This window comes from Phaenicophaeus curvirostris, chromosome 1, assembly GCF_032191515.1.
Source record: "Phaenicophaeus curvirostris isolate KB17595 chromosome 1, BPBGC_Pcur_1.0, whole genome shotgun sequence".
NCBI classification, from domain to species: domain Eukaryota; kingdom Metazoa; phylum Chordata; class Aves; order Cuculiformes; family Cuculidae; genus Phaenicophaeus; species Phaenicophaeus curvirostris.
The window spans coordinates 128,131,146-128,158,991 of record NC_091392.1 but is presented as its reverse complement, the minus strand read 5'-3'; the positions used below and the strand labels follow the sequence as shown (position 1 = coordinate 128,158,991).

General features: G+C 37.7%; 1 protein-coding gene across 6 annotated transcripts in view; it reads right to left on the bottom strand.

Moving 5' to 3' along the window:
- Positions 1-518: 518 nt before the first annotated feature.
- Positions 519-27,846, bottom strand: part of SH3KBP1 (SH3 domain containing kinase binding protein 1) — a 223,252-nt gene continuing 195,924 nt past the window's right edge. For 4 of the 6 annotated variants that reach the window (XM_069874104.1, XM_069874111.1, XM_069874117.1 and 1 more), the window contains 8 exons: positions 27,734-27,814; positions 25,141-25,303; positions 19,942-20,027; positions 9,074-9,183; positions 7,636-7,761; positions 4,956-5,227; positions 3,704-3,767; positions 519-1,553 (listed from right to left, as the gene is read on the bottom strand). In XM_069874104.1, coding sequence (XP_069730205.1) covers positions 1,512-1,553; positions 3,704-3,767; positions 4,956-5,227; positions 7,636-7,761; positions 9,074-9,183; positions 19,942-20,027; positions 25,141-25,303; positions 27,734-27,814 — 944 coding nt within the window. In that variant the 3' untranslated portion in view covers positions 519-1,511. The remainder of the gene's footprint in view (positions 1,554-3,703; positions 3,768-4,955; positions 5,228-7,635; positions 7,762-9,073; positions 9,184-19,941; positions 20,028-25,140; positions 25,304-27,733; positions 27,815-27,846) is intronic. The other 2 variants (XM_069874125.1, XM_069874143.1) reach the window with 1 other exon arrangement.

The window sequence follows — 27,846 nt, the reverse complement described above, 5'->3', positions numbered from 1 at the left end:
GTGACCAGCCAACTGAACGCTACGTTTCACCCAGCTCCTGGCAGGCAGCGTGGTTAGCTGTGATACAGGATATGATGGCTGAAGCCAGCTCTAGCATTTGATGAGATGACAAATAGATCCTTTGTGTGGGTTTTCTGTCACTTCGAACCATCACCACTATCACTCACCCACTCACTCCATGCTATGCAAAAATATCTGTTATTTAAATGCTTTTTATAAACTCAGAGATTGCCAACACGGTGTGTAAAGAACATGCTGCAGCTAGTAAAGAACATTCAAAATCACAAACAGAAAAACAGAGACCTTATTTTGAAAGGATAAAAGCAAACAGAGAAACTAGAAGAAATGAAGTAAGCATCACATTCAATAAAAAGATGAAAAGAAAGTCCTGCTGCAAAACCAGTACTAAACTGTAGCAGTCTATAAGTGTACAACATAATGTAGCCAACAATACCACATAAACAGCAAATGAAACAATGTCACACGATAGAGAACATTGTGCATGAAATAATACAACATTTTATTCACGTTTTATAGATTATTTTTATTTATTTTTGCTTTAATAATGCATATTCTGTTCACTCTGTGCAAAATTGGGGAGGAGCGTTTAAATCATCTAATGAAAATCAAGCGGAGATGAACATTCAAGTTGAGGGAGAGGCCTATCAAAACCAGGAAAGCTAAAAAGCCACAGCTGCTCAAGACAAAGCTGCTCTCAGCTGCGCCCTTTTGTCCTGCCACCTTGCACAAACCTGGCTTTACTGACTGAGCAGCTGGACACTGAGAAGGTGACCTCTGTTGGACACCAGGGACAGGAGTCATCGTGGTAGCTACATTAGGGAGACCTGGCTTGCAACCGGCTCCAGTCAGTGTGTGGCAAAGAAAGGCACAAATCATTGCAAAGACCAGATTTCTGTTGGTTTGTCTCCTTCTTGTAAATACATTACTGTACACGGCATGTTTAAATTGTCAGGGATTTGGGGACATAAAATTGCATATTTAACAGAACTTAAAACCATAACAAAATGTAGGCTGTTCTATCTTGAAGCAAAAATAATCCCTCCAGGCCCAACAGTAACATTCACTCCTGGCTATATGCAGTACAAACAGTTTAAAATCTGTGACAAAAGACAATTAAAAACCAAAAGTCAAAATCATAAAGCTTGTAAACAGATAATCTGAAATACACTTTATTTATGGAAAAATATCATCAAAATAGTACCACTATGGACTAAACTGCCTGAGTTTTCATTTCACCTAGGATCTCGAAGTAGAGAGCCTTTAGCACAAGATCAATTCCAGTCACAACCAGTACTTCACAGCACTGCTTCAGGTGGAAATCTCCTCATTGTTGGTATTTTTGTTGTGCTATCAAAAACTGTTGTGCTAATCCTTCAAATAAAGGGATGTTGAGGCAATTCTTAAATTATTTGGCACAAAGTTATTTTGGCTGGGGCATAAATTTGAGTCTCAGTCATGAAGAAAAATGCAACATTCCACCTATCAAGTATTCATTTTGATTGAAGAGCTTTCTTTATGTCATTAACTTCCATCTGAAAATAAAACAAAGCAAATTTGTGATTAAATTACATGCTTTAACAAATCGACGCACAGTTGGTGCTGCTTGTCCACAGGTGTTGAGTACGGGTTTTATACAACTTCTGTTTCCACAGATTTCACAAATTGATGTGACCTCTCAGCTGCACAAGACGACCACTCACAGCATCCTCCCCTCAGAACTTGACAAGTATAGTCATTGAATGTACCACAAGATCTTTCCAACTCTTTAAATTACAACTTTTACAAGCCACACAGTTAGCTGCCAAGAATTCCTTGCAGAATGAGCTCTGTGCCCAGGCACCAGCTGCTGCACTTACCCCCAACACAAATGAACCGAACTGCTGACTATGAGCACTGGTAGGCTCAGGAGCAAAACCCATCATTTCTTGTTGTAGGGATGGTGGTTGCCTCCTACGCCCATCAAGCCTGTGTCCAGGCAACTTAAAGGCTCTGATAGTACGTACAGCTGTATGGTAAAAGGATGTGGCTGAAACCATCATCAGCTCTAATTGTACACTTGGCCTCTCTTTCCAGACACTGGAAACCCATAGGCAGTGCTACTAGATTTATTCAAACACACCCACAGCGCTCAAGTGCACCACCATCAAGGCAGTCTTTTTTAATACGTGTGCTGAGAGCTGTACTACTTTATGATTATCAGCACTCTTAAAGTAATGCAATTTTTGTATGTTGAACTCTCGTCTTCACATAAAGCCAAGAACGCCACCTTGGCAGCATCTGGACATTTACCAGTATAAGCAACATTTGAACTGGAGTCAAAATATTCAGCTATAAGATCATAATTTTAAAACTGTCAGTGCAGTTCTCTGTATGAAAATGTAAAGCCATCCTTGGAGGTAGAATGCAGACCTCTGAATAGTCTGGCCTGTTAGACTAAATCAATAACCATTATAAACAACGTTCACTGATACTATCTGAATAAATTTAAATTTTAGCTGAACATGAATTGTGTGTTACTAGAAACCATACTCCTATGTTGTTGCATGCATAAAGCCCTTTAAGCAGCCCTGAAGCATAGACATTGATGGTCCGCAGTTCTGCCACACTTTGCCACGTTCTCAAGTGCTTTAATGAGCAGGAACAGTCCAGTGAAATTAACATTTGGTTTTCTATCCCCAGTACAAAGTACCACTGACCTATACCATAAAAATATAGAATACAATCAATACTAAGCCGCTTATCACATACATAGGATAGGATAGGATAGGATAGGATAGGATAGGATAGGATAGGATAGGATAGGATAGGATAGGATAGGATAGGATTATTTGAGTTGCAAGGGACCTACAATGATGATCTAGTACAACTGCCTGACCAATCCAGGACTGAACAAGTTAAAGCATGGTATTAATCCAAAGCATGGTATTAATCCAAATCACTCTCTAAAACCCAGAAAAGCAGTGTCAACACCATTCCATATTGAAGCAGCACAGTCAATGATCCCAGCAAAAGCTCAGCACCGTGACTCTCAACGCAAGGAGAGCAGCGAGCTCCCTGGCAAATGACTAAGCCAGCATGACAACATCTACAGCTGTCTAGGTATATGACAATATCTAGAGATGAGGTACTAGACAAACTACAGTAGCAGTAATTGGGCTCACACTCAGAGCACTTTCTTTTACATTGCTTAGGATGCGTTAGTAAGGACAATCCGAGTACAGTCAGTAAAGTAGACATAAAAATCTTGCTAGATATTCCAAGCATATCAACACTAAAACAAGCTTACCACAAAATACAAAGCTTTGAGAGAGAGCAAAGCATTTAAAAAGACACAGATTCATTTGTGACAAAATCAAACCATTAAAACCAAGACTAAAAATTTCACAGTTTGATGTTATATTGTGTTTAGGTTGTTTGTTTGGTTTGGTTTTTTATTTTTTTAATTTGTCCACTTGTGCTGATAAATTTTTAGATTATTATAAGGCTTTTCAATAAGAACTCAGTATAGCAATAGATACGACACAGACTGGCAACACTGTGAAAAGAGCAGGTATATTCCTCTCAGAAATGTTAGTATTTTTTGATACACTGGAATCTAAGCATCTTAGCAGTTTTATGTCCCACAACTGAGTCTAAATCAAACATGTCAATACTTCCATAACATTATAAATAATTTAAGTACCTGCAATCGTAGACGGATCTTCTTTTCTTCATCCAGCTCAGACAGCAACTGTTTAATCTCTTTTCTGTTAAAAGAATACAAAAAAAAGTATGGAATGGAAACCGTTAAAATACAGAAGTTCACCTCTTGCACCTCCCTGCTTCACTACATACCGTTTTTTATCTGAAGAACTAATTAATATCTGTATACTCTTGTATACTATATGCTATACTACAGAGAAGACTCTCTAAAATGGATAGTATCCTCCACACCTTCAACTTCATTTATAAGACTTAATGATCCCAAATTTGCTGCCATCCTTCTTTGCCAGGAAGGGGAACATAGCTGTAAGGAGCAGACAAATTGTCATGTTCCCACCAACTGATCTCACCTTCAGACAAAAAACAGTAGGTGGAATCAGCCCTTTCAAGAAGGTCCAGGGAGACCAGAGGAGTAGGGGCCAGCCCAAGAGGTGAAATAGTGGGGCTCACCAGCTAGATCCATGGTAAAGTATTACTACCCCCTCATCCCCCATCATCCTCTCCCAAACTCCCTGCACATCTTTGTTTTGCCATATTCTCTGCACACTGCTTTTCCTATTTTTTTTCTTTTTTTCCTTCCTGAGCTACACGCAACTGACAATGTAAATGAAGGTTTAGGATCCAAAACTTTAAATATTCTCAGGAACAGCAAAAGCTACACACCAGCCCCAGTTTCTTCTAATAAATGAGCAGCTTAAAGAAAATAAAGATGCCCAATGCTAAAACAGTAACAAGACTCAGTCATAAACACAAAGGTCTTCAAATGTCCTAATCACAATTCAACTACTTCTTTCGTGACAGGAGTTTCCTGGGAAAACGTTTATCAGTCAAACAATAAATTAATTTAACAATTTTATGAATTTGTGGTAATTTGCACCACAACTAGAACAAATGTGCCCCTTTTTAAGATCAATGCATATAAATCCCTAACTAGTTATTGGCAGATTAAATAACATGAGAGTCTTATTCACTAACTTAACTTTTTCAACACCCAGTAAACATCTGTTTATGTCATAACACAGGGAAAAAAGGCGTTGCAGATAGTGCCAATCTTTTTTTCTGAGCTTCTCACACCTGATTGTGTTCTGCCAGGAAAGTATATTAAAATCCCTCAGAAACACAACGGGAAAATGTGCAGAGTAACATACATGAAAGCAAACTCAAAAAGAAACTGCCACCACCATGCATGAATGGATGCATCCCACCTTAGAGTTATGATACAGAGTACTTACTTTTGCTGGTCTTTCATGGTTTCAATGATGGTTCTAAGCTCTCTAATTTGTGTTCTCAGCTCCTCCAAGGCAGTTTGACCTTGGCTCAAATGCTCAGTCTTTGGCTTTCCTTCAGTACCAAACAGGGATGGGGAATTTGACCTGTGGCCTGTTGTTCCCATAGCGATCGAGTGAAATCCAGGTGATAGTGAAGGGGATAGTGATGGTTGTACGTTACTGCCGCTAGCCAAACCTCCTGGTTTTGGAGGCAAGGAAGTTTTATTATCAGACACCTGCCACAAAAAGAATAAGATTCAATGTCTGGAGAATGCTTTGTGAAAGTTAGACCTCTATCAAATACTATGTATTTTGCTGCTCTTCAGTAATGTTGGAAGTCCATCGTCAAATACGGACAGTTTCGGCTTGAGCATGATAAATATGACGATTAGTCATTATCTTTGTACAAGTGTACAAGAGGGGGTCTAGTTGGGATGCAGAAGGTCAGACAGCTTTAGCAAGACTTTCCACAGCTGCTACCACCAGTGAGCAACAAGTGTTCCCAAGATATCAGACCTAGTAGTGAAATGAACCAGGGAAAGATGCTCAGTGTTTCTCTCAGAAGTTTGTGAGAACGTATCTACACCCATGGACATCTCCTGCAGAGCAAAAACTGCATGGCCTAGAACACAAGTTGTATGTTTTTGCAGATTAACTTTACGATCTTCAACAAAGGGATGATCTTTATTGAAGGGATCTTCAACATCCAACAGTTTTTTAAAATAATGCGTTAAACGTTGCCCTTAGCATGACGAAAATAGTAAAATATTCCTTAAGTTTGTTTGTTGGTATGATATAAAACCAAAATCCCATGACTTCAAAATGATAATATATTAATAAGAAATAAATATGCTGTACTGTCCTCTGTTCACTGAAGCTTTATTGAATCCCTATAACTATCAATGGTTCTTGATTCCTCCAGGAACTTCAGAGAAAAATGCAGCATCAACCTAGTTATCCTGGAGCCATGTGGCTAGCTCAGAAGGATCCCATGCTTCTTGATTTGCAATCTACTTATTAGACAAGGTATAGAAAATATGAAGTCCACCCACCATACATGACCAGCTACTTCACTGATTTCACAGAATAACGTACAATGCAGTTATTGTAATGGCAAGTGAAATGAGCCTTAATAACGTTTCACATTGTTTTGGGGGAATGCTAACACGTACACTATACACCAGCTAGCAGGAATATGAGAAGATCTGATTTGGCCAAGAGTAAGAAAAAGCACTACACAACCCTCCAATGCTGTCTTGGGAAAAGAGATACTGAAGTTAGATGGCAAATAGGGTAAGATATTGAGATAAAAATGGTATGGAGGTGGAAGAAGACATTGTAAGTGAGGACTTGGGGACTGGGGTGGTGGCATTCGCTGGACAAAGTAATAGAGAGAGAAGCCAGTGGTCAGATGAAAATTAGAAGGAAGTGTAATGGAGAAGGAAGAGCAGGATGCATCAAGTTCTGCAGAAAGCAGTCTTTCCCACTACATGACTATAATTGAGCACAGAACTTGTCCTGGGCAAGCATCACATGAAAAAAAGTGTGTGCGATCAAAGAAATAAAAATGGCATCCTAATCACAAGAAAGCTGAATCGCTCCAGTAGCTTGAATGTTTGTCTTCATGACCTTAATAATATTATTTTAACATTTTATATATGTGTGTATGCATGTGTGAGTAATGTGTACGTATAAAGAGAGCTTTCATGGATAATAATCCTTATATTAGTAGATGCAAATTTCCTTTGGACTGAAATGAGATGTGGAGCTGAGTTCAAACCTGGAGCAAGCAAGCAAGGCAGAACAGGAGTCATCCACACTGAACACCCCGTTCCAGAGTTTAACTGGCTATCAACATTAAAGCCTTAAGCAGCTACCTTCTGATAGCAGTCATCTTGTTTTACAGGAACAACATCTACATGGTTGGCATACCAGCATACAGTTTAGGAATGTTTGCCAAAGAGCATTCCTTATTGCAAGTACTCCCAGAAGAGGGAGCTATATAGCAAAACATTATCCTTAATCACAGAAGTGCACGACTTCATCTTTTAAATATTTTTGTTATAGTATTAGAATGTAATATTTGTATTATTAAATGTATCCTTATGTACTAAAAAATAGCTCCAACCTCTAAAGCCCAATTGGCATAATCATATATTTGATTACCCTATAGTTTTCTACCACTATACAGTAAGAAAGCACAAGTCTAGAAATGAACACAATTATACAAGTATAAAAAGTGATTATACTTGCAAATTTAAACTCACATACTATTGAGGTGTGTCAGAATTGTATTTTCTCTGCTCACAGACTCTTCTGACATAAACTTAATTAACAGCTGCAAAAAAGGGCCTTAGTTTCTAAAATCTATTTCTGCAGCTTTTCCAATTCCATGAAATGTATTTACACTAGAAGGATTTTTTCACAGTATGGTTATGGAGACATTTTAACTGTGCGATTCATGTTAGACTTGCATTTCAAACATAGAACAAACTTTTAGTAACCCTTATAATTTTAAGCTTCTGTAAAGGACCAGTTATCAGGTGATTGTTGAATTAAGTTTTAGAAATAAATTTTTGAATACTGTTTTCAAAAATGAAGATGGGTATGATAAGATTAAATAGAGATATTCCAATTAACTTACTTGTGATATTGTAACAGTTCTTGATTTCCTTGACATGTCAACAGTTTTGTGTGTAATGGAAACATGTTCCTCTTTCTCTTCTTCAGGACTTGGTGAGTCAAAGAAATCAGGGCTTGAAAGGGATGACTATGCAGACAAACATATACATCCCAAGAGAGTTAAAAAATGCAGGTATTTTCATTGTACAATAATTTTAAAAAGAAAAAATAAAAGTATTTATGTGATTATTTTTTATTTTTTGTTATCACTTTGAAAGTAAGAATACTTAAAATCAGGACTCTCCCTCATCCCCTTTTTCACATCTTGTTTTCTAGGCTAGAATGCTTTCAAAGCTTTTATGAAATAAGGTATACTTGAAGTTGAATTCATCATTAATTTACATCTTTGCATTGCATTTTATCGTAAGATGGAAGGACCTTCCTGTTTACGAGAAGAACTGTACTTTACTTGGCTAGGACACTGAGCACTGTGCTGTGAGGACGCCAGCTCTGCCACCCAGGCACTTTGCTGCTCTTCAGCGGATCTGTGCTGCTGCCTGTGCACACTACGGGCACTGCAGGGATGCCTTGTGCACAGCCTTTTTGTAACAGTGCAACAGGGATGATTCTTTCCATCCCTTGTTCCTTTCCCCATAGATCTGACAGGAGAAGAAAGACCATTTAACTTGTCTTCTATGTTTCTGTATTTACATACAGAATCAATTTTGAAATCTTTCGATTTCTGTTTGTTTCACAAAAATAATTTTTGCTTCCCTCCGATGTGTTTTTCTTCAGCAACATGAACATGGGTAACCATCAGTAGTTGCTCTCATTCTGGTATTCCAGAATGCAAAACCACATGGAAACAAACAAATCGCAAATCCGAAAGAAAAAGGATGCTGAAAAACTAAGAAGTGGTTTCCAAAGTATGGTTTACGAGATCAACTTGTCTAAAGATACAAATTAGAGACTGAAATTTAAATCACCCTTGTAATTACAGTTGTGAGCTTAACAAGAAGAAACATAAGACAGCTCAAGGAAAGCTGTTGAAGGCTACAACAGTCTGTTTGTTCTCACAAGCTGATAAATACCACAGAGAAACCAAGAAACCGTTTTCTTCTTTTGGGAAACGCTTTCAAAATCCTTAATACTTAATCACAAACTAGTGTACGCCAAAGATTTTTATAAAGGAATTTTCTGGCATCAGTCATGGTTGGCAAGGAATACTTGGCAGCTCCCAAATAAGAGGGTACAAATCTTGTAAGAGAGGGAATGCTTTAAACATCAGTATTAAAAACACTGGCAGCCTTTTGACACCAATATTCCTGTGCTGCCACTCCATGCCTTACTGTACGTGTGAAGGAATGGCTGTGTAATGCAGTAAAACCACAGGGGAACAAATAAGAGGGGGAGGGAATGAGAAAAAAAATCATTTTAGAACAAAAGGAAAATTAACTTACAGACGTGAGAGACTGGGAGGGTGGTCGCCTGCCAGTAGCTTTTGGTCTGGTTGTAGTTGGATGATTAAGCTTCTCAGCAATTGGTATTACAGAGTCAAAACCTTCCAAGTCTTAAAAATAAAACAGAATTGATTTGCTTTTCTGGCAATTGTCCTCAAAGGAAAAGAATCACTTTTTTTTCCCCCTAATTTCAAATAAATCAAATCCCATTTTCCCCGTTGTGTCACAGTATTCTGCACACGTTTAGTAGGACGTGGTACTAAAAAAACCTGCAAGTCAAAAGCAGATGTAATCCAGTCACCCTTGCCAAACACAATTAACCTTCCATCTCAAACACAATAAAGCTGATGGGGAATGTGCAGAGGAGCCTTTGGCTTTGTTTTCAGCACAGTGAAAGTTAAATGACAAGATGGGTCTATGGCATGGAATAAGCAGTTTCAAATTTTCCATCTTGCTATTAAAGGGGTAGTAATTTTTTCTCCTAAATAACTGGAGACATATGTCAGTGCACACATTGTCTCGAGAGTTATACTGTCAGCACCGTGTCTGCAGTAGTTTCTTAGGGGAGCACAAAATGATAGTGATTGAGCTGGAAGTGATCTGCAGGTTCCTGGATGCCTGCAGCTGGAGGCAGCATAGTTTCCAGAAGTTATAGGTGAAAGAAATGTCTCCCTACAGTAGTCCAGGTGTTAGGGTAAGTAAAAGCTCCAACAGACTCCTCCTGTAGTTGTACAGAGCCCAGGAAAAACAGGTCCGCTTAAATGTAGTATTGATTGTCTTCACGGTTAGTGAAATGCACTAGGGAAATGTTTACTGAAGCTAGCCATGTGGTAGCATGTTTATATGAAAGAACGATGTGAAGGCTGAAGGAATACCCCAGCTTGTGATTACATGCCTGAATCAAATGGCTTCAGATCATTCATCTGGTTTTATGGGTTATACCAGTTTCACTCACCTCCATTTAAAAATGCTCTACTGCAAACGTTAAGCAGAAATTAGTCAGAAAAACATGCAGGAGGTACTTTAGACAAGATAAACTAAAATTCTGTAAAATTACTCTCAGACATGAATCAAATACTGGAATAATCTTCATTATTCAGAAACTATTTTTCATTGCACACATGTAGGAAGAAATAGCTTTTAAGCTAATAGTCATATATACCGGGCATTTCATTATCTAAACTGTTACAGAATAACAATCTCTGAGTATCCAGCTTTGTTGCCATATAACAAGCATCGTACAAAATTACACAATGAAAAAACAAATGAACTAATGAGCCTATGTAATAAACTAGATGCTCTGAAGAACACTTAAACTGATTCCAAGAACTCATGATTTCCCACCTAGGAAGTAAATGGGATCAGATGCCTTATTCAGCAATATTTTTCCATCTTTGCAAGATAAAAAAAGAAGAAAGAAAAAAAGAGACCTCTTTCAATAGCCCTGAAATAGTCTAAGGTTATTGACCTCCAAACGCTACTCTATTTTTGGAGCAACTCTTCCTATATATAAACGGTGACCTCACTGTCCTCCACCAGGTATTTCTCTCACTGCTTTTTTATTGACTGTTGCAACCTACACCCGCGGGTAGGTCACAAAGTCTGTCAATGGTTATTTGGCAACATATTATCCAACATATCAGGTGAGGCTAGGCTGCTTTTAAAGTAAAAATGAGCTAACATTAGAAGTCTGCACAAAACCTATCTGGAGTCCTACAGAACTCAGGGTTTCAGAAGATGAGAAATGGAAGTAAATAATTATTTTCTAGGGGAAAAAAATACAAATGTAAGAGCTGGTTTCTAGCAATATCCAGTTTGAAGCTGACACATAAGATAGCTGATTGACTTGCTTAAGATCACACAGCAAATCAGTGATGTATTTTAATGCATTATCTTCATTTTCACTACTGTGTTATGTTGTTTAGTTGCACAGCAACAATATATTGCCATCAAAAATATACATTGATCTATAAACACGTGAAGCTCACATACATGACTACAAGCCGAGGCTGAAGCAACCCTTACATTTGTCTGAGCCACTCTTTCCCACGTAACTGGTTTTACTACTTTTTTTTTTCTGAGCTAGCCTTCATCCAGCTCATTTTCCAAGAACATGTGCCCAGCCACACAAGCACCCACGCTGAAGGAAGGATCGGGATCAGTACCAGAAGACTGACAGAAGCTGCTAAAACTGAGAGGTAGAGCAGACTATGGCTTTAGGGGGCAGCAAACTGGATGAAGTTATCTTGCCTAAGGAGGCTCCAGTGCACAACTTCCCTCTCTCTCTCTGTTGTCGATTCTATGGCAAGTGTCACTGTCCCTTCCACTGTTCTTACAAAAGTTAAGTATTCACACTAATGTGGAAAACAATAAATAAAAAACAGTGAAGGCAGTAATTCCACGTGTCTATTTTACTTAAATAAACTAATAATTACCTAGAATTCTGTGTTTGATCAGAATAGTCAGATATTCATGTTTAAATTGTAAAATGTATCCATATACAGAGAGTATGAATTTGTGCCCTTATGATCCATAAGCACTTGCACATAGAATCTGTTCCACGCATTTTATGAATACCATGAAAGATGAAGATTTCTGTGCAAAACTTCTATTATCCAGAATACCGGGAATCCTCAATCTTTCCCACTTCAGAATGCATTTCTTATAGCTAGAAAAATAAACTAAAGTAGCCCATACCTGCACTGAATTTTTTAAAAAAGAGCACAGCAAAGGTTGGAAAGGCTCCACAGGTAGAATCTGCTACTAGACTAGTGAAATCACAGCCATTCAGCTGATAGTATAAATGAAATACTATTCCAAGTGTAAGGGAGAGCACTTGGTACAATGCTAAAATAGTAAATCCATTTCCAGTATTTCCATAATTCCCTTTCTCTTCTTCCTCCCAACCTCCCTCCCCAGATTTGTTCTCCTTACTCACATATGGTTCTCACTTCCAAATCCAGTCAACACAACCTTCCATGGTCTGTGAGGTGATTGTAACCTTCCTACCACCTATGAGGTATTCGTTCAGGAAAATTCCCATCTAGTAAACTGGTAACAGGTAAAACGAGGAACAGAACCACTCAAGAGACCTCTGCCTTACTGTCATCTACACTGTAGTAATGGATTCACTCATATTGGTTATTTGATTATTTTTTGCTGATGGAAAGCAAGGTTATATGCGTGTGACTATATTATACTCACAGAGGTCATTAAATGCGGGAATTTTCATAGAATCATAGAATAACCAAGTTGGAAGAGACCCACTGGATCATCGAGTCCAGTTGGCATTTCTGTAACTTGAATTTACATACAAAACAAAATGTAAACCCTTCCTGAGCTGAACCAAATGGGAAACCATTAAAAATAAAGTTGGTCTACTGTATTCACAGCCATGCTAATTGCCAGTAAGGCAGCATTGGCATCCAACAGACCCGAACTCTGCAATGGCCCAGGTTTCTCTATGTCTAGTAATAACAAACAGTAAGGAAGGTTCTCTCATACGCATAGAACACTGAGAGCACCCATCAGTTAACAGTGCCACTCCCTATTTAAAAAATAGTTGATACTTGTTCTACAAATAAACAAATGCATTCATCGCTATTACTGTCTGACTGACCAAGGCAGTAATTCATTAAGTAATTAATGAGATGAGAAGAAAGATATCAGAGTAATTCTAATATACTAATATAGTACACATAATAAAATGTCTGGCTGACATATTTAATGAATATGAAAAATGTTAGCTGTGCAAGAATTATTCCCTGGTATCCTTCCAAGCCAGTTAAGAATAGGATGTTTTTCCCCATTGCTATGTTTATTTGGAGACATGTTATTTAAAGGATGATGATGGTGTTAAAAAAAAAAATAAAAATGTCCAGATCCAGGAAAACAATTATGCAAGGAAAAAGTCCTCTCTCAGCTCATTAGACTTGCACGTTCCTGCAAAATAACTTCAATCCTTCCCCCCTCCAAAAATAAAAGAAAAAGTTAAAAGGTTTTGCTTCTTTTCTCACCGCTTTTGCCCCCTGCACTTACTATTCTGGAATAAAAGGTGGCTAGGCCTTAACTTCATCTTACGTTTAGGTTTTTTAATCTTTGGGCAAAGTCATTTATACATAATGATGACAGAAAACTTTTAAAATTAGCTGAAAGATTTCACCTTTAGAAAACCAAAATGGAAGGTGATGGATAATAGCAGAATCAAGACATTCAGAATGTTAATGGTGAGGTTTCATAGAAGAGAAATACAGCAGGGCTGGAAGAAATGAAGCAAAGGTGGTGTTCAATTAATTTGAAGAAGATAAGGTCACAAAAGCCACAGAGATAGATTTCATTTCATAATCATCTTCAATACATTTAAAAGATTGGCAGTAGGCAGGTGAAATGGTATATACATGCTGTCTTTAAACACAATAATCTTGAAAGCTATCAAATGAGATGGAGACACTGCAGACAAAATCTTCTGCTTCGATGTCAATTAAGGTCATCCAATATACAGCACTAATTAAAAAACAACTCGAACTATAATTCTTATATTACTGGGCATTTTCAGAACTCAATTATTTCAACTACTTCAAGCGCTTGGATTCTGCTACTGTCTCCATGCTGAAAAGCATCATACTGTTCAAGGAATACAGCTGTGCTTCCAGCCAGGGTCAGGGGCACAGAATCTCACCCATAATGAACTGTAAATGCTTTTTGAAGGTTTGTGTAACACCCTTTCACCAGGAGGGCTCCCTGACTGCATGGTTAGTGTGTTCAGGAGTGTAACAGCGATGTGCCAGTGACGCCTGTACACCTGATTCTTTGCTTTGGAGGGAAACACCTTAGCTCACCTGACTTCCCAGGATAGTCACTGGACAGCCACCTTTCCTAAAGTACATGATTATCTTTTCCCATTTCAACCCTGACCTTTATTGCTTTAATAGCCGAATGTAGAAAGCTTCCATAATGAGCGTTGCAAACCACTTGCCAGTGCCCTCATAAGGATTTTATTTTTAACAATTCAGAAGATGCCAAGAAAGAACTGAAAGGTCAGGAAAACTGAGCTAGAAGAAATGGATATGCTGTTTTCAGGCATCTCAACTTGTCACACTTGGATAACGATTTAAATTTCTTTTACTACCTTTTTCTGGACCCTCCAGGGCAAGAGACCTAATTAATTTATATAACGGACCATTAACACATCCATGATTACAATATTTACAATTCACAGCTGTGTTTATGGGTGATTTTGTTTCACTGATGTAAATATTACAACCTAACCCAGTTGGACAATTCTGCTCCTTTGCTTTACTCTATTAAAATGAGCATGAACAGTAGCATAGAAGGAAATAACTGGCTTAGGTAGATTTCCATCTTCATTTCATAAGTCACATTTTGTCCTCCAACCCTTATATTTACCAGTATTTTCTTTTTCCAACTTTTACTCTGTGTCTTCAGGCAAAATAATTATAATGCCTCACAGTGACTTAAAGACAAACCTGCTGCACTCTATAACCTTTTACTGGAAATACTCTCTATCTTTTTTCCTTAGTATGGGCCAAATCTTATTAGATCACTTTTTCTTCCAGAGGCACAGTGATCAGCTCTGCTAACAAATACAAGCACGTAACAGCTCTAGAACAACTGCAAATACAACTCAAGGACACATGATACACCGGAGATTTTTTTTACTTGTTTATTAGATATTTTCAAGTAGGGTATTTTTAACTACCCTTACAGGCAAGTTAGCACCAGCTCTGGAAGGAGGGACAGAAAGACAGTACAGCTAATAACATGGGTTCAGCCAGCTCCCCATGATTCACCAGCAAATGCTCTGAAGATAGAAGTCTGAAGAAATGCTGAAAAATGGACTCACATTAACTGGCCTTCAGGGAATCTCTTAAGAAAATTCATACCAACACTATATGTTTCAGCAGGAATTAATGAAGGCATATGTGCCTTACGTTAGCACTGATGAAAATTATTAACTGCTTTCATAAATACTATGCAAAATGTGTAAAGAGCCAGGAAAAATATTGGAAAGATGTGTCTGCTTGGCTCTGTGTCGGAAATGCCTGTGCAGCTCAGTCTTTTTGCAAAGTACAGAAACTGCTTCTCATGAGGATTAAATGATGCTTTTCAAGTATATATATTAATTTTATTTCCTTGTGGCTTATTCTTTAAATCACTCAGCTTAAATCCCCATGATTTCAAGTGTGAGATAATTTCAAAGCTAGCCTAATTCTGATATGCAAAACTTGGTTTTGGATTGCAGGATTCCAAACTCTATGTATGTGTGTGTATATATATATATATTTAAAAGACTTGGGATTAAAATTGACTTGTGGAAATAATTCAATACCAATAATTGATTAGAATAACTCAGTAATTCTCTAGAAGCATTAGGTTTTGGTCCATTAAGCTATTTTATGTGCTAGATGTGTCTGTTATTGCACTGGCCCTCAGACATAGCAGTTCTTTGTGAAATTAAAAAGGAAAACTTAACCTAAAAAGTCAAGTTATGCAACAAGGCACGAATTTAAGCATTTGAAATCAAACTAATTCTACATAAGGACTATTCTTTGGTTGGTAGAAGAGAACTTACTATCAGTGTAGCTTAGTTGCTTTAGAAGTATTTTAATCTAAGCTCAAAAAGCCACTTTCAATCCAGAGCAATTGTTGGTACATGAGACTTTGCTACAGATTTAATCCCTGTGATTTAAGCACAGCAACACTGGAGACAAAGTCTTGGGTGACATAACCATGCACTTTCCACTGACAGCCAGTGATTGCTCCTCAATTTTCTGGTTTGTATTTTTGGCTTTTTTTTCTTTTTCAGATTAGAGAACCATTCTAGCATATTGCTAAATATTTTTGGTTTGTAACATGTAAGGATATCACAACGAAATATATGCATTAAACTCTGCAAAGACACCATCTGTCTGTAAGAACAGCATCGACAAACAGCACATACATACAAACTGTACATGTCACTAAAATTTCTTATAGCACAATGAAATACACTATAATGATTTCTTTTTTCAATGCTTTGGCGCAAGATTTTCTGTCACATCACACTCAATTTCAACCTTTCATTTAAAAAAATCTTTAATAGCCATGTATACACTAGGTATTCTACTAGCTACTTCTATTTGTGTTTGTTATGCATTGTAAACTAAAGCAAAGACAGGACAGAAAAGAAAAAGTGCCTTACCCTTATGAAATGAAGAAGAGATAGCCATGGCAAAAAGATGTAAATAGGAAAAGCTGGATGAAAGATGTGTGGAAAGTAAAGTAAAGGCATCACTGAAAACAGGGAAAAAGAAAACAAAAGAAGTGAGGAGGAATAGGGAATGATTCCTCTTAAATAATCTATACTGAAGGTCAGTTTTCCAATGTTTTTTTGTAAGGATTGTGGAAAGAAGCAAAGGCATGAACAACAGCATTCATAGCTGCCATTGTATCTACAATCAGCAGTGATGGTGCTGATCAGGACTTGCTCTTGTCAGTACAGATTGCAAAACTGTAATCAGTACTGTATTATCATCAAGAAATCTAAATGTCACAACTCTGTACAATACGCTAGTGAAATCAAGCCATGCGCTAACATCTACATAAAAATGACTTTTTATAAATGCAACTGACGGAACATTATGTACAGTATTAAGCATCATCTCAGCCTTGATCCAGCATTTCTGACTTTCCTAATCAGTAAAGTTCGGTGAGAATTTTTTAAAGGTGTTTTTAAAGGCGTGAGCTTTTCCGGTTAGACAACACTGACCCACTGTTGGAATGTTACTCAGAAAATATACAGAAAAATGCCATTTCCAGAGCAAGCAATGTTTAACACTCTGATCTAGAACAGAGGAACTAGATAGAATACAAGTTTTGGACCTGGATTCTCCAATTCTCCTCTGCATATAATTGTTGATGGAATTACTGATTTTGTCATCACTGATCACTTGTTTGGTTTTGGGGAGATGGTATATGGAAGGATCCTGTACCTTCTCCTCCCTCATCATAAAGGTTTTGGTCTCTTCACGATAAGGAAAAGGAACCAACTTAGAAATGCTTAAAAAGATTTCATAGTATGGAAAGCTGCTCTCCATCCAGCTGGAGTATGATTCGCTTTTATAACCCAAACTGTCTCTCCAGTGCTTTTGCACATTTCCCTGCTGTGAATGAAAGACCTTTAAACTATAGGACCGCGGAAGCAACAGCCTGTATCCAGCCTAACATTGCTATACAAAAGCCAGGAGAGTGCAGTCGTATTCATTTTCAGTCCACAATTCACCATCAGTACTTAGCACAAGCATCAAGAGGATGAAGCAACTTGTAACTGACTGCTGCCTTTTCCTCTGTCCTCCCCGAGAGCCATAAGTGCCAGGGAATTGTGTTGGAACTAATGGAAGAAAGAGGAGCCCAGTAACCAGAACGGTCATTCAGCTGAGCTGCTGTGAAGGCCATCTAAGTTGTATTTTCTTGAAAGGTTACTGCTAAGCCTCACCATGTCTGTCATATAGGTCCACTCTAATTGGGGGTGTGAATTTGAATTACAGAAAGACATCAAATGACTAGATTTAATGCGATACATTTTGACTGGAAGGATGAACCTCAAAGAAGCTGAGGCTGTCCTCTCCACAGAGTACATGAGATTGGGGCAACAGATATCACAGTTAAATATCATCTGGACTCACACTGCCCAGTCCATCACTGCTTTGGAATACACTAGGACAACTCCAGTCACTCATCCATCTTTTTTACTAATAACTCATTTGGCCACAAGATTTCTCCAACCCATTGTTCTCTCAGTCAATAAATAAAAAAATCTAACACATTCACCATAAATCTTTCCAATTACACTGCCCCATAAACTGTCTTGAACTCCACCTCTCACCATAGTAAAAGCCATCCTCTATGAATCATTTTGGCTTATTAAGTTTCAATTTATTGCTCTACTCTCTCTTAAAAGGCTGTTTATTTCTTTAACAATACTTTACACAAGCTGTAAGAGTCTCTTGAAAATTCATATCAGTTATGATCTTTGGGTCCACTTTAATTCCAAAATCATAATTTATTTCTTTATTCTTTTAACAAGTTGTCTAACAGGCTAGAATGACATGATTTGCCCTTGTAAATGCCATTCTGGTTTGACCCTATCAAGTTATACTTGTCTAAGTATTCACACTACTTTATCCTTGATCTCAATAGGTTCCCCTTGTTAATAGTAACAGGAGGTCATCAGCTAAACCCTTTGCAATATGCTGTGTATGTAGTTTGGTTTATGGACTCCTGCTGGATCCTATTCTTCATTAAAAAAAACCAAAACAAATCAACACAAAAAAATCCACCATTTGGAAATGAACAAAAATGATTAGAAAAAAAAATTTCCTACCTAGCGTTTTACAGGTTGTTTTAAATATATATATATAAAAAAAATAGAAAACACTCTAAGCTTTTATTCTAGTAGTGATTCCAAGGAAACCAGCACAGGGATTAAAAAAGTTTGCTTCCATCAGACCACAACATGCTATTTGTAGTCATAGCTTTCTCCTTCCAGTAAGCAAAAGCTTACATGCTTTGAAGGCAATTTGTAAACATGAGTAACAAACACTAAAAGGTAGAATTCAACTGCATATCCATACCATTCTACTATATTAATCTCTACAATAAAAATGCTTATGCAGTATATCACAAGCTCCTAACTTTCCATATTATCCCAAATGAAAATCCGGAAAAAACATACTACTGGCTTCTCCAGAATAATGTTACTACCAGAAACCATAGCAACAGTAGAAAGTTAAAAAAAAAATCAGACTTATGGATGCTGAAAGGCTCATAAACTTATGTGAAATTAATTTAGCATTTTCTTGTTACATTGCAATTAAAATCTATCTTCAACTTAAAGCTCTGCTTTCAAGTCCAAAGAAAAGGCAGGTTTGGCTGTGGAAAGTATACTATTTTACAGAAATATTTTACTAATAAAGCAGTCTTGGTAGAAACCACTGCACCAAAATAACATTTAATGCTGCCAGTGAGAGGTAGTAATGCTTACACTTCAGGGTACCCTGGTTCTGCCTTTCACAAAAACAGGTCTTTCGCGGCACAGCTGCGACTGTGGAGCAGAGCGACAGCAGCAGCTGTCACCGGTGGATTTCTGAGTAGAGGTAGAAGATGGCTGTCGCGGCTTTTCCTTACAGCCCTGAGACAAGAGTCAGAGCACCTTGCTTTCCAAGTGCGACTTACTGCAGCACCCACCCCAGCAAGCATCTCTCCTGCTGCAAAACTTGGGAAGAAAGGATGGTGAGAGAAGACAGCAACATAACCCATTGTTACTCCTTTCCAGGTGACTTCTTGATTAAACTGTTTGTGTTGCAGCAACACAAATAAGAGAAACTTAGCCTTCTTTTAATTGATGTTTTTTGTAAAATTTATTCAAATTGCCCTCAATTTGGTCTCTAATCCTTTGTATTGGAAAGCGTAAAGATTACTAACCACATTAAACCCACAATGTTTTGCAGCATTAAAAATACAGGAGAACTAATATTACATCTGTTAAATGAGTATGACTTAATAACGTTGGCCCTCTCACTTGCCTCCGAGTTTTAAACAGAAATAACAAAGAGAGCTACCTAAGAGAGCTCACCATTCCATATTCCTTTTTTAAAATTTAAACAGAAAATACAGAAAATCCTAACAAACTTTTTTAAGTAAAGCAGAAATGATCCTTTAATCCTGCAGTTAAAAACTGATATAAATGCACACTCAGTTATTGCCAAACCCTCAATCTGCCTTTTGGATCATACAAACATCACTAAAACGCAGAAATTTATACCACAAATTTCTTAGGCAAACTATATATAAAAAGCACTGTAACTCACCGATGTCATTGCTTCTTTCAGAGGAGTCTTTCTCTAGAGTGCCGGGTACTGTACTGCCCACTAATTCCACTTTTGGACTATCACTCCTGCATTTGGATCAAGAAGAGCAGATATTTCATTGGAGTTTTTGTGTGGGTTAGAGCAAATTGATAGCTAACTCACAATTAACAATGAGAGAGCAAAATACTCTTCCTTTATAGCACCAGAGTAATAGTAATGTGTCAGAGAGAGAGCAATCTCCAGTAAGCAGACATGCTGTGTGGATTAACCTTATCTCATTTCTTCTTAACACCTGTCAAAAAACCCTATTTTAGACACCGTAGCGTCCTGGATAATTCTTCAGATGTTCACAGCATCTCATATGAAGGAAACCTAAGGGCAAAGGGACATTCTTCAACATCTTATTTGTAATTCTTTCTAATAATTGGCTTGCATAAGCTATAGTGATGGACTATCTAGAATACTGCAAAAAGGGAGAGAACCTCAAGCTAGCATCGTGGATTAAAGCAGTTCCTCGTGTTTACTCACAAACGCAGCTCCTCCACTATGATTCTGTATGTAGCTTATAAGTTTAGACTACGAACATTGTTTCTACCGGTCCAAAGAACCAAGATCACCTAGTCTGTCTGATATGTGTTCAGAATAGGCAAGTGTCAAGAGATTAGATACTTTATGCAGAGCAACTACTTTTATATCAAACAGACCAAATCTATGTAACATGAACATTCTTTCTTCATAGAATTTTCTATCGCACAACTGCTTAAGTTTACTAAAATAATTTGACTATTGAAACAATTGATTAAAAAGGGGCCAGTAGTAGGCAAGTAGGTTGGCATTGCACAGACATTGTTGGCAGACAAATCCCTGCGACCTTTACTGTGGTGATAACAACTGTTCAATTAGTACATTAAATTGTAATTACCATCATTATAAGGCTACCTAACAAATATTACAGGTTTTTCCACAATGACTGTTCCCAGCATAGCACTAACAATTACGATGTACATAAGGTACCCAAATTATGGGTAAAAATACAGATCTGTCCCTGAAACAACCCAGGCAGATGTGCGTTTCTATGAACAGCAACAATTAGCCATTGACAGTAAAACACATAGGAAGCTCCTGAATCTTGTTGATTTTTTCATTTGTCTCTGCTTTTGATGCCATAAGCTGATGACAGATGGCCTGAGTCTCAACTCATGGCAGCAGTTTACAAGCAAAATACAAAGTGGCTGGAAACCGTATTTCAGGCTTCAGGAAGGCTGTGATAAAGAGCCTGAAAATTTGTGTTAAAAAAATGGAGGAAGTCAAAGATTAAGTGAACATACATCCAGTTAAGTGCTGTATGAGGGTGACAAGCATTCCATGAACTAAAAAAGACAGACAACCAGTTTATGACCTGAAAAACAAACTAGTTCTAAACAGCTATCAATATGGCAGGCAGTCTGCATCAGGAAGGAAACAGAAGAAATTTAAAACATTCCTTGAAAAATGTATTAATTGGCAAGATGATGGATAAGGGTAATCTCCAAGTAATTGACCTGATCAAATAGTTTTCTTATCTTTGGACTTCAACTTTTTTTAAAAAAAGTGCCTATATATTTGTAAATCTATAAGAAGCAACATAGTTTCTTGGCTGACATGGCAACGAGCATCTGACTGCATACTCCGTTTTGCAGAAATATATTTCCCAGCAAACTAAGAGTACCATGTGAGTTGGAAGCACTCTATGAAATGTGTGAGTACAGTTTTGGAGGAGATTCTTAGGATGGTGTGATTTAGGCCTGAAAATCATATTTACCAATTGACTACAAAAGGGACCAAGATATATGACAATCCCTCAAAAATCCCAACTCTGTAGTCAAAAGAATCAACAGGCTTGTTATGCCAATCTACATCCATATTGTGAAAAGGAGTGGAGCCATCCCTTCTTGGTCACAGCGCCTCCATCTTTCCACTTATGCTCATGCAGATAGGCTGTCAGTTTGACCAGACAGATGATCAGCCTGAAAGAAGCCCCACACTAATAGAAATCTCACTGCAAACTTGATTAAGTGCCATCTGGAGCAACACCCTGACCCATATGGCTGAACGGCTGTACAAATGCTGGTGTTAACATAAGGTAGGCTGCAAAAAGGGGCTGCCAGGAGAGGGAACCAGCCCATGTTATCAGCAGCACGGATGCAGATTGGTTTGCACTGATTATAAAAATGCACTTTCTGTAGGTCTTTATGGTTTGCCTACTCCACAGAATTCACTCATTCGTAAACTGTATAACCACAGGTAATTCTAAATAAGCTGTGAAGCCTTTCGAACAAATTAACAGCTACTGTCTGTCCCACAAGGTTTTTGTTTCTCCTGTTCTCCTTGAAGACTTACCGCACCTCCAAGGAAGAAGGATTATATTTAAATGAAAAAGCAATTGTCACCACAAAGTCAGTGAGATGCATAAGATGCAAAGTACTTACTCAGAACAGGAAAAAAATCCCTCTTCTGCTAATGAGCAGCCATGGGACACAGTTGATAACTACAGCAATTTTTCCTCTAGGATCATGTGCTGGTTTTGGCTGGGATAGAGTTAATTTTCTTTATAGCAGCTCATATGGCGCTATGTTTTGGATTTCTGCTGGAAACAGTGTTGATAACAGGGATGCTTTAGTTACTGCTGAGCAGCGCTTACACAGAGTCAAGGCTTTTTCTGCTTCTCGCCCCACGAGACAGTAGGCTGGGGGTGCACAAGGATTTGGGAGGGGACACTGCTGGGACAGCTGACCCAAACTGACCCAAGGGATATCCCATCCCATATGACATCATGCTCAGCACTAAAAGCTAGTGGAAGAAAGAAGAAGGGAAGACTTTTGGAGTTATGGTGTTTGTCTTCCCAAGTCATCATCATGCATGACGGAGCCCTGCTTTCCTGGGGACAGCTAAACATCTGGTTGCCAATGGGAAGTGGTGAATGAATTCCCTATTTTGCTGTGTTTATTTGTGCAGCTTTTCGTTTACCTATTAAACAGTCTTTATCTAAACCAACGAGTTTTTCTCACGTTTACCCTTGGGATTCTCTCCTCTATCCCACTGTGGGGGAGTGAGCAAACAGTTGGGTGGCCCTCAGCTGCCCATCAGGGTAAAACAGGGTTAAACAGGCTGGCAAAAATTACGTTGGTTCAGTTTTTGTTCTAATTGCTTTTGGCCTTTGAGATTCTAGAAATGGATACCAGCAGGTCTTAAAAATATTTATTATCTCATTAAACTGAACTGATTTAAAACCAAAACACACTTATTGAAGAGATCATTTCCATTAGAAGTTTCACATTTCTTAATTACTCAAGCAATTAAAAGTCTATTCTATGGATTATTTCATTACATGAACATTCTGCTCTCTTCCTGTAAGACACTATTACAAGTTAGAGCTTACCAGACAGAACAGCTACGTGAGATAAATCCATTAATTTGAATTAGCAGATAAAGTAATTAGTAGGGAAACTGGTAGCACTGTGATCATCAACACTTACCACCATCATCTTAAAAATCACCTTTCCTTCTAAGTTTCAATTTAACTATTCTTACAAGTAAAATTCCTTTAAAAGTAATGGCATTGGATAAAAAGAAAGAAGCTTTTTTTTTTCTGTGCTAGACATAGAATTTGGCCAGCTAAGAACAAAACAGGGTTCCTGTTTAGATCCACTTTTTCATTTTGTTAACATGAAAACTGAAATAGCTTTAAAAATGCATGGTTTATTTATGCAATTTTGTACACAGAAAAAAGGAAAGCAGAAGAGCAATAAAACACCCCTCCACAACTCTAAATGTTTAAAATATTTATACTACCTTTAAAATATACCAGACATAGGATAGAACAAAAGAATAGCTAGCCCTTGCATATCCAGGCAGCGAGCTGAATGCTAGATTATTTATTGGTCTTGCCAAGAAGACATCACTTAACTAAATCTAAAGGTCATAGCAAATACTTGCTTTTCCAGCACGCCCAAGTGACCAACAGCTGTGAACTATATTTTGGAACAACTGGGCAAGCATGTTCAAAGCCCAGGAGACCAAAAGAAGCCGTGGCAGTAGCACCTGGATAGAAGGATAAGTTCTCAGAGATGCACAGTCAAAGCACTTCAGTAAGATGAGACTGGCAGCATAAGGCAAGCACTTTTTTTATTTTGTGTGTCTCAGACTTCACTCTGAGAGCATTTGCTTAGTAACTCATATATGGAGGATTGAGGGGAATCAACGTCTAGGATTTCTATTTTATTCCACGCCACCTTATACTCCATTTTGGTATTTAATTCACCATTAGTATACTTGAACTCCAGTAGTTCAACGGCAGCCAATTTTTTTAATGGTACAACAGTAAAATTATTTCTATGCTTATATTCTACTATCTCTGCAAGATCTGAAGCTTGCTTATTTTAGGCAATTGCTTCTTTCTGGGTTTCACCTATCCACTATGTATAAAGGAAGTCTACAGTGCACAATCTAGATGCTGATTACTAATGTGGACATTTAGACTTGATTAGGACTGCAGGCAAGGACTTTAATTTCTGCAATCCCTGTTTTTCCAAGCTCTAGCAGAGATTAAATGGAGTTGTGTTGGCAAGTCCAATTTCGCAGTGCTCCTCAAGGGCTGTAACCACCTCTGATAAAGTGCATCACAACCAACATTTGAACATAAATACTTGACAGCAGTGTTCTGCAGTGGCACTGGCTTAAAGAACATTCTATGAAGACACATGTATTTTGCTAAAAACATATCTAAAATGATCAAAGAAAACTGACCGAAACCAAGCTGACTGTACTTGAAATGTGCCTTGTCTAATACTGTTCCTCGGTACAATCCAGGATTTTGTACTGACGGTGCCCTGGCTGAGCTGCAATAATTAGAGGTAAACTAAGAAAGACAACATCAGCACAACGTACTGATACAAGAATTCCCCACGTGTTCTGCAGTGGAAACTGTGATGTTGCAGTAACAGTGTGTTCATCACTAGAAAGGAATAAGCCACAAACATTCTATGACTGTTATTTTTGAGAAGATAGTTATGATCCAGCCAGATGACTAGAAGGCTTTTCTTTTTTTCTTCTTCTTTAAATAGAGTTTATTGTGAAATAAATTGTGACATTAACTGTAAAGCCTAAATTCTTTAAATGTGTGTTTTTTCAACTAATTCCAAAACAGAGGGAAAACAATACCTTGTATGAGTCGCAGGCACAACTGGTCTTTCTGGTCGTCTTGGAGGCAAGGTACCAGGTCTATTCACAGAGTTTGCTTTGGGTGGCCGAGGTTTCTTCGGAGGTATAGCGGGAACTGAAGGCTTCTGCAAGTCTAACTGTTTTTGCTCTCTCTCTGATCTTTCTTTAAATTATTTCCATAAAAAAACCCCAGAACACAGATATTATTAAGTGGAATTCATTAGCACTCAAAAGTCTACAATTAAAAATGAAATCTTCAACTATAGATACACTGGATACAAAGAAAAAAGTATCTCCCTTCCACTTCTGTCCTAAATCATTCCTTATTTGAACAAGTCTACTACAAATGAGTTGTTTGCCCTGCCTGACTGTTCTGCCTTTAAGTCCTCACAGCCAAAATGTAAGTGCAGTGTCTGAATGGGAATGTTATTTTTCATTTTAGTAACATACTGATTCCTGAGTATAAAAAAATAAGAATGGCAGAAAACTACATACTACATGGAACAATTTCCCGTGAGCACAACTTATGTCTAATTCTAGTATAAACCAATATTAAGTTAGGAGGTCACTAAGACAATTATGATGAATATTCTCAACATCTCTTGAACAAACAAAGAAACACGAAAAAAAGTGTTTTGAGTGAACTACAGTTAAATGAAAATACAAGCATTAAAATTTAATGATATTTGTCAGGATATAAACCCCTTGGAAAAAACAGACCTCTTACTTAGGTTTTTGAGCACAGACTTATACGGTGAATTTTTAAGTGTGCCCATGAAAAACTGGATCATTTTGAGAACTGATAATGCATAATTAGGAAGTGCCACAATACTAATATCCAATGTCAAACACACAATGCCTGTGAGTATATAAAGTGAAATAAACATGAATAACCCTTGCAAATATTATGGTCTAAATTTGTAATACAAAACAAACATGTAAACATGCTTGCCGCTCCATCGGAAATGTAATTCTTCTTAAAGAAAGGACAGAACTCTCAAAGGGACTTAAATTTCACTCTCTGTATCCTACTATATCAATACCTCACTTGCCTTGACAACAGTGTCTATAATATGTCCTGATTACTACACTTCTGTATACACATAGGAGATATCGGGGATGTTACATGGTATTACTTAATGGGTTCTCGATTTCAGTCTGAGAGGACTGGAAATAAATCACCAGAAACACAATTCACATTAGATTTGGAATAGTCCATTAAGTTACTGTTGTTCACAGGCACATACCCTTTTTTCAGTTCACTTTCAGTTGATGAAATCATTGGGTCCCCTGTAACACTGATGCTTTTTCAAAGCATTGTGTAATTTTTACACACTTATTCCTATGAGAATTTATACTGCATCAGTGTCAAAGAATCCAAACTATGTAAACCCATTTCATGGGTTAGGCCCATGAAATGAAACACAGTGTAATGAATGTTCCTGTGCCACTCCTGCTGCCACAAGAAACGATTCCTGACGCTCCCTGGTACTCTAGAAATGTAGGCATGACTCCTATGGCCTCTTCTACAGATATTTATATTACAGATATTTATGCCCTGGGACAGTAATGTATTTAAATTTCCTCCACTGTTTTGACAGTTGGCTTTGCAAGTCCAAAAATGGAAAGCAAAGGGGTTTATTGCTAAGATAACCATGAGAGGTAATGCATATAACCAAAAGTAAACATACGCAGATGAAAATGCTAATCCACTTGTCAGATTGCTAAGACATAGACACAAAACCAGATCTTCGTGCAAAGTCTGAATGTTCTGGCACTAAATCACAATTGCGTATTATACATCCATTCATGTGCACACGTGCCTCTTACACGACTTCAAGTTCAGATACTTAAAAATTAAGAAATCCTATCAATAACCTTGTCAATAGAATCTAACAGTCCACTGAAATGTATGAAACCTGACTCCATCTTAAATTAGAGAATTAACACAATATTTTCCCCAAACTATCTAGAATGCTCAAAGAACACAATGAAACCATTAAAAGTTTCACTAGTTTGTCACTGCTCTGCCTGGTACTGTGCCCCACTTCTTGCCACGTTCAAACCTGATTTTGAAGACAGATTTTTTTCATTTCTTCACAGGCTTGCCTATGACTTTTGTGACTATGCTAATGGGGTGATTCATAAATATTAATGACTATATCTTTACAAAACCCCTCTGTGATGCAGGAAAGCCATCCCCCCCCGCTTTTAACTAGAAAACTAAAGCATATAAATGTTAAGAAAATAGTATGCACTAATCTGAGGTATCTTAATTGATCAAAGATCTGGGTTTTACTGAGCACAGAGCTTCAGATGGCATTTTATGTACTTAGAGCATATTTCCCCTTGACATCAGCTGAGGCCACGAGTACTTAACAACTCTGGATTGGTACAACTGAATATCCCGAATTTAGCCCAAAAGCAACAATGAGATCCTTGCCAAAATACATATCATTACAGGCCTATCAGACTGGGAAATAAACATCCAAACAATACACTTAATGAAAACCAGGGCTTGGAAATCAGGATGTGCATCAATTCCACTTCCCCATCTCTCTGCAGAGAGCAAGCAGGAAAGCACATTTCATACCTTTTTCTTCTGTTCGATTAGGAAGACATTCTGGCCTTTCAGGAGGCACCTTTTTGATTTCATGCTTTCGATCTGTGGTACCTGTCAAAGAAAGAAAAATCTGAAATTCTGAA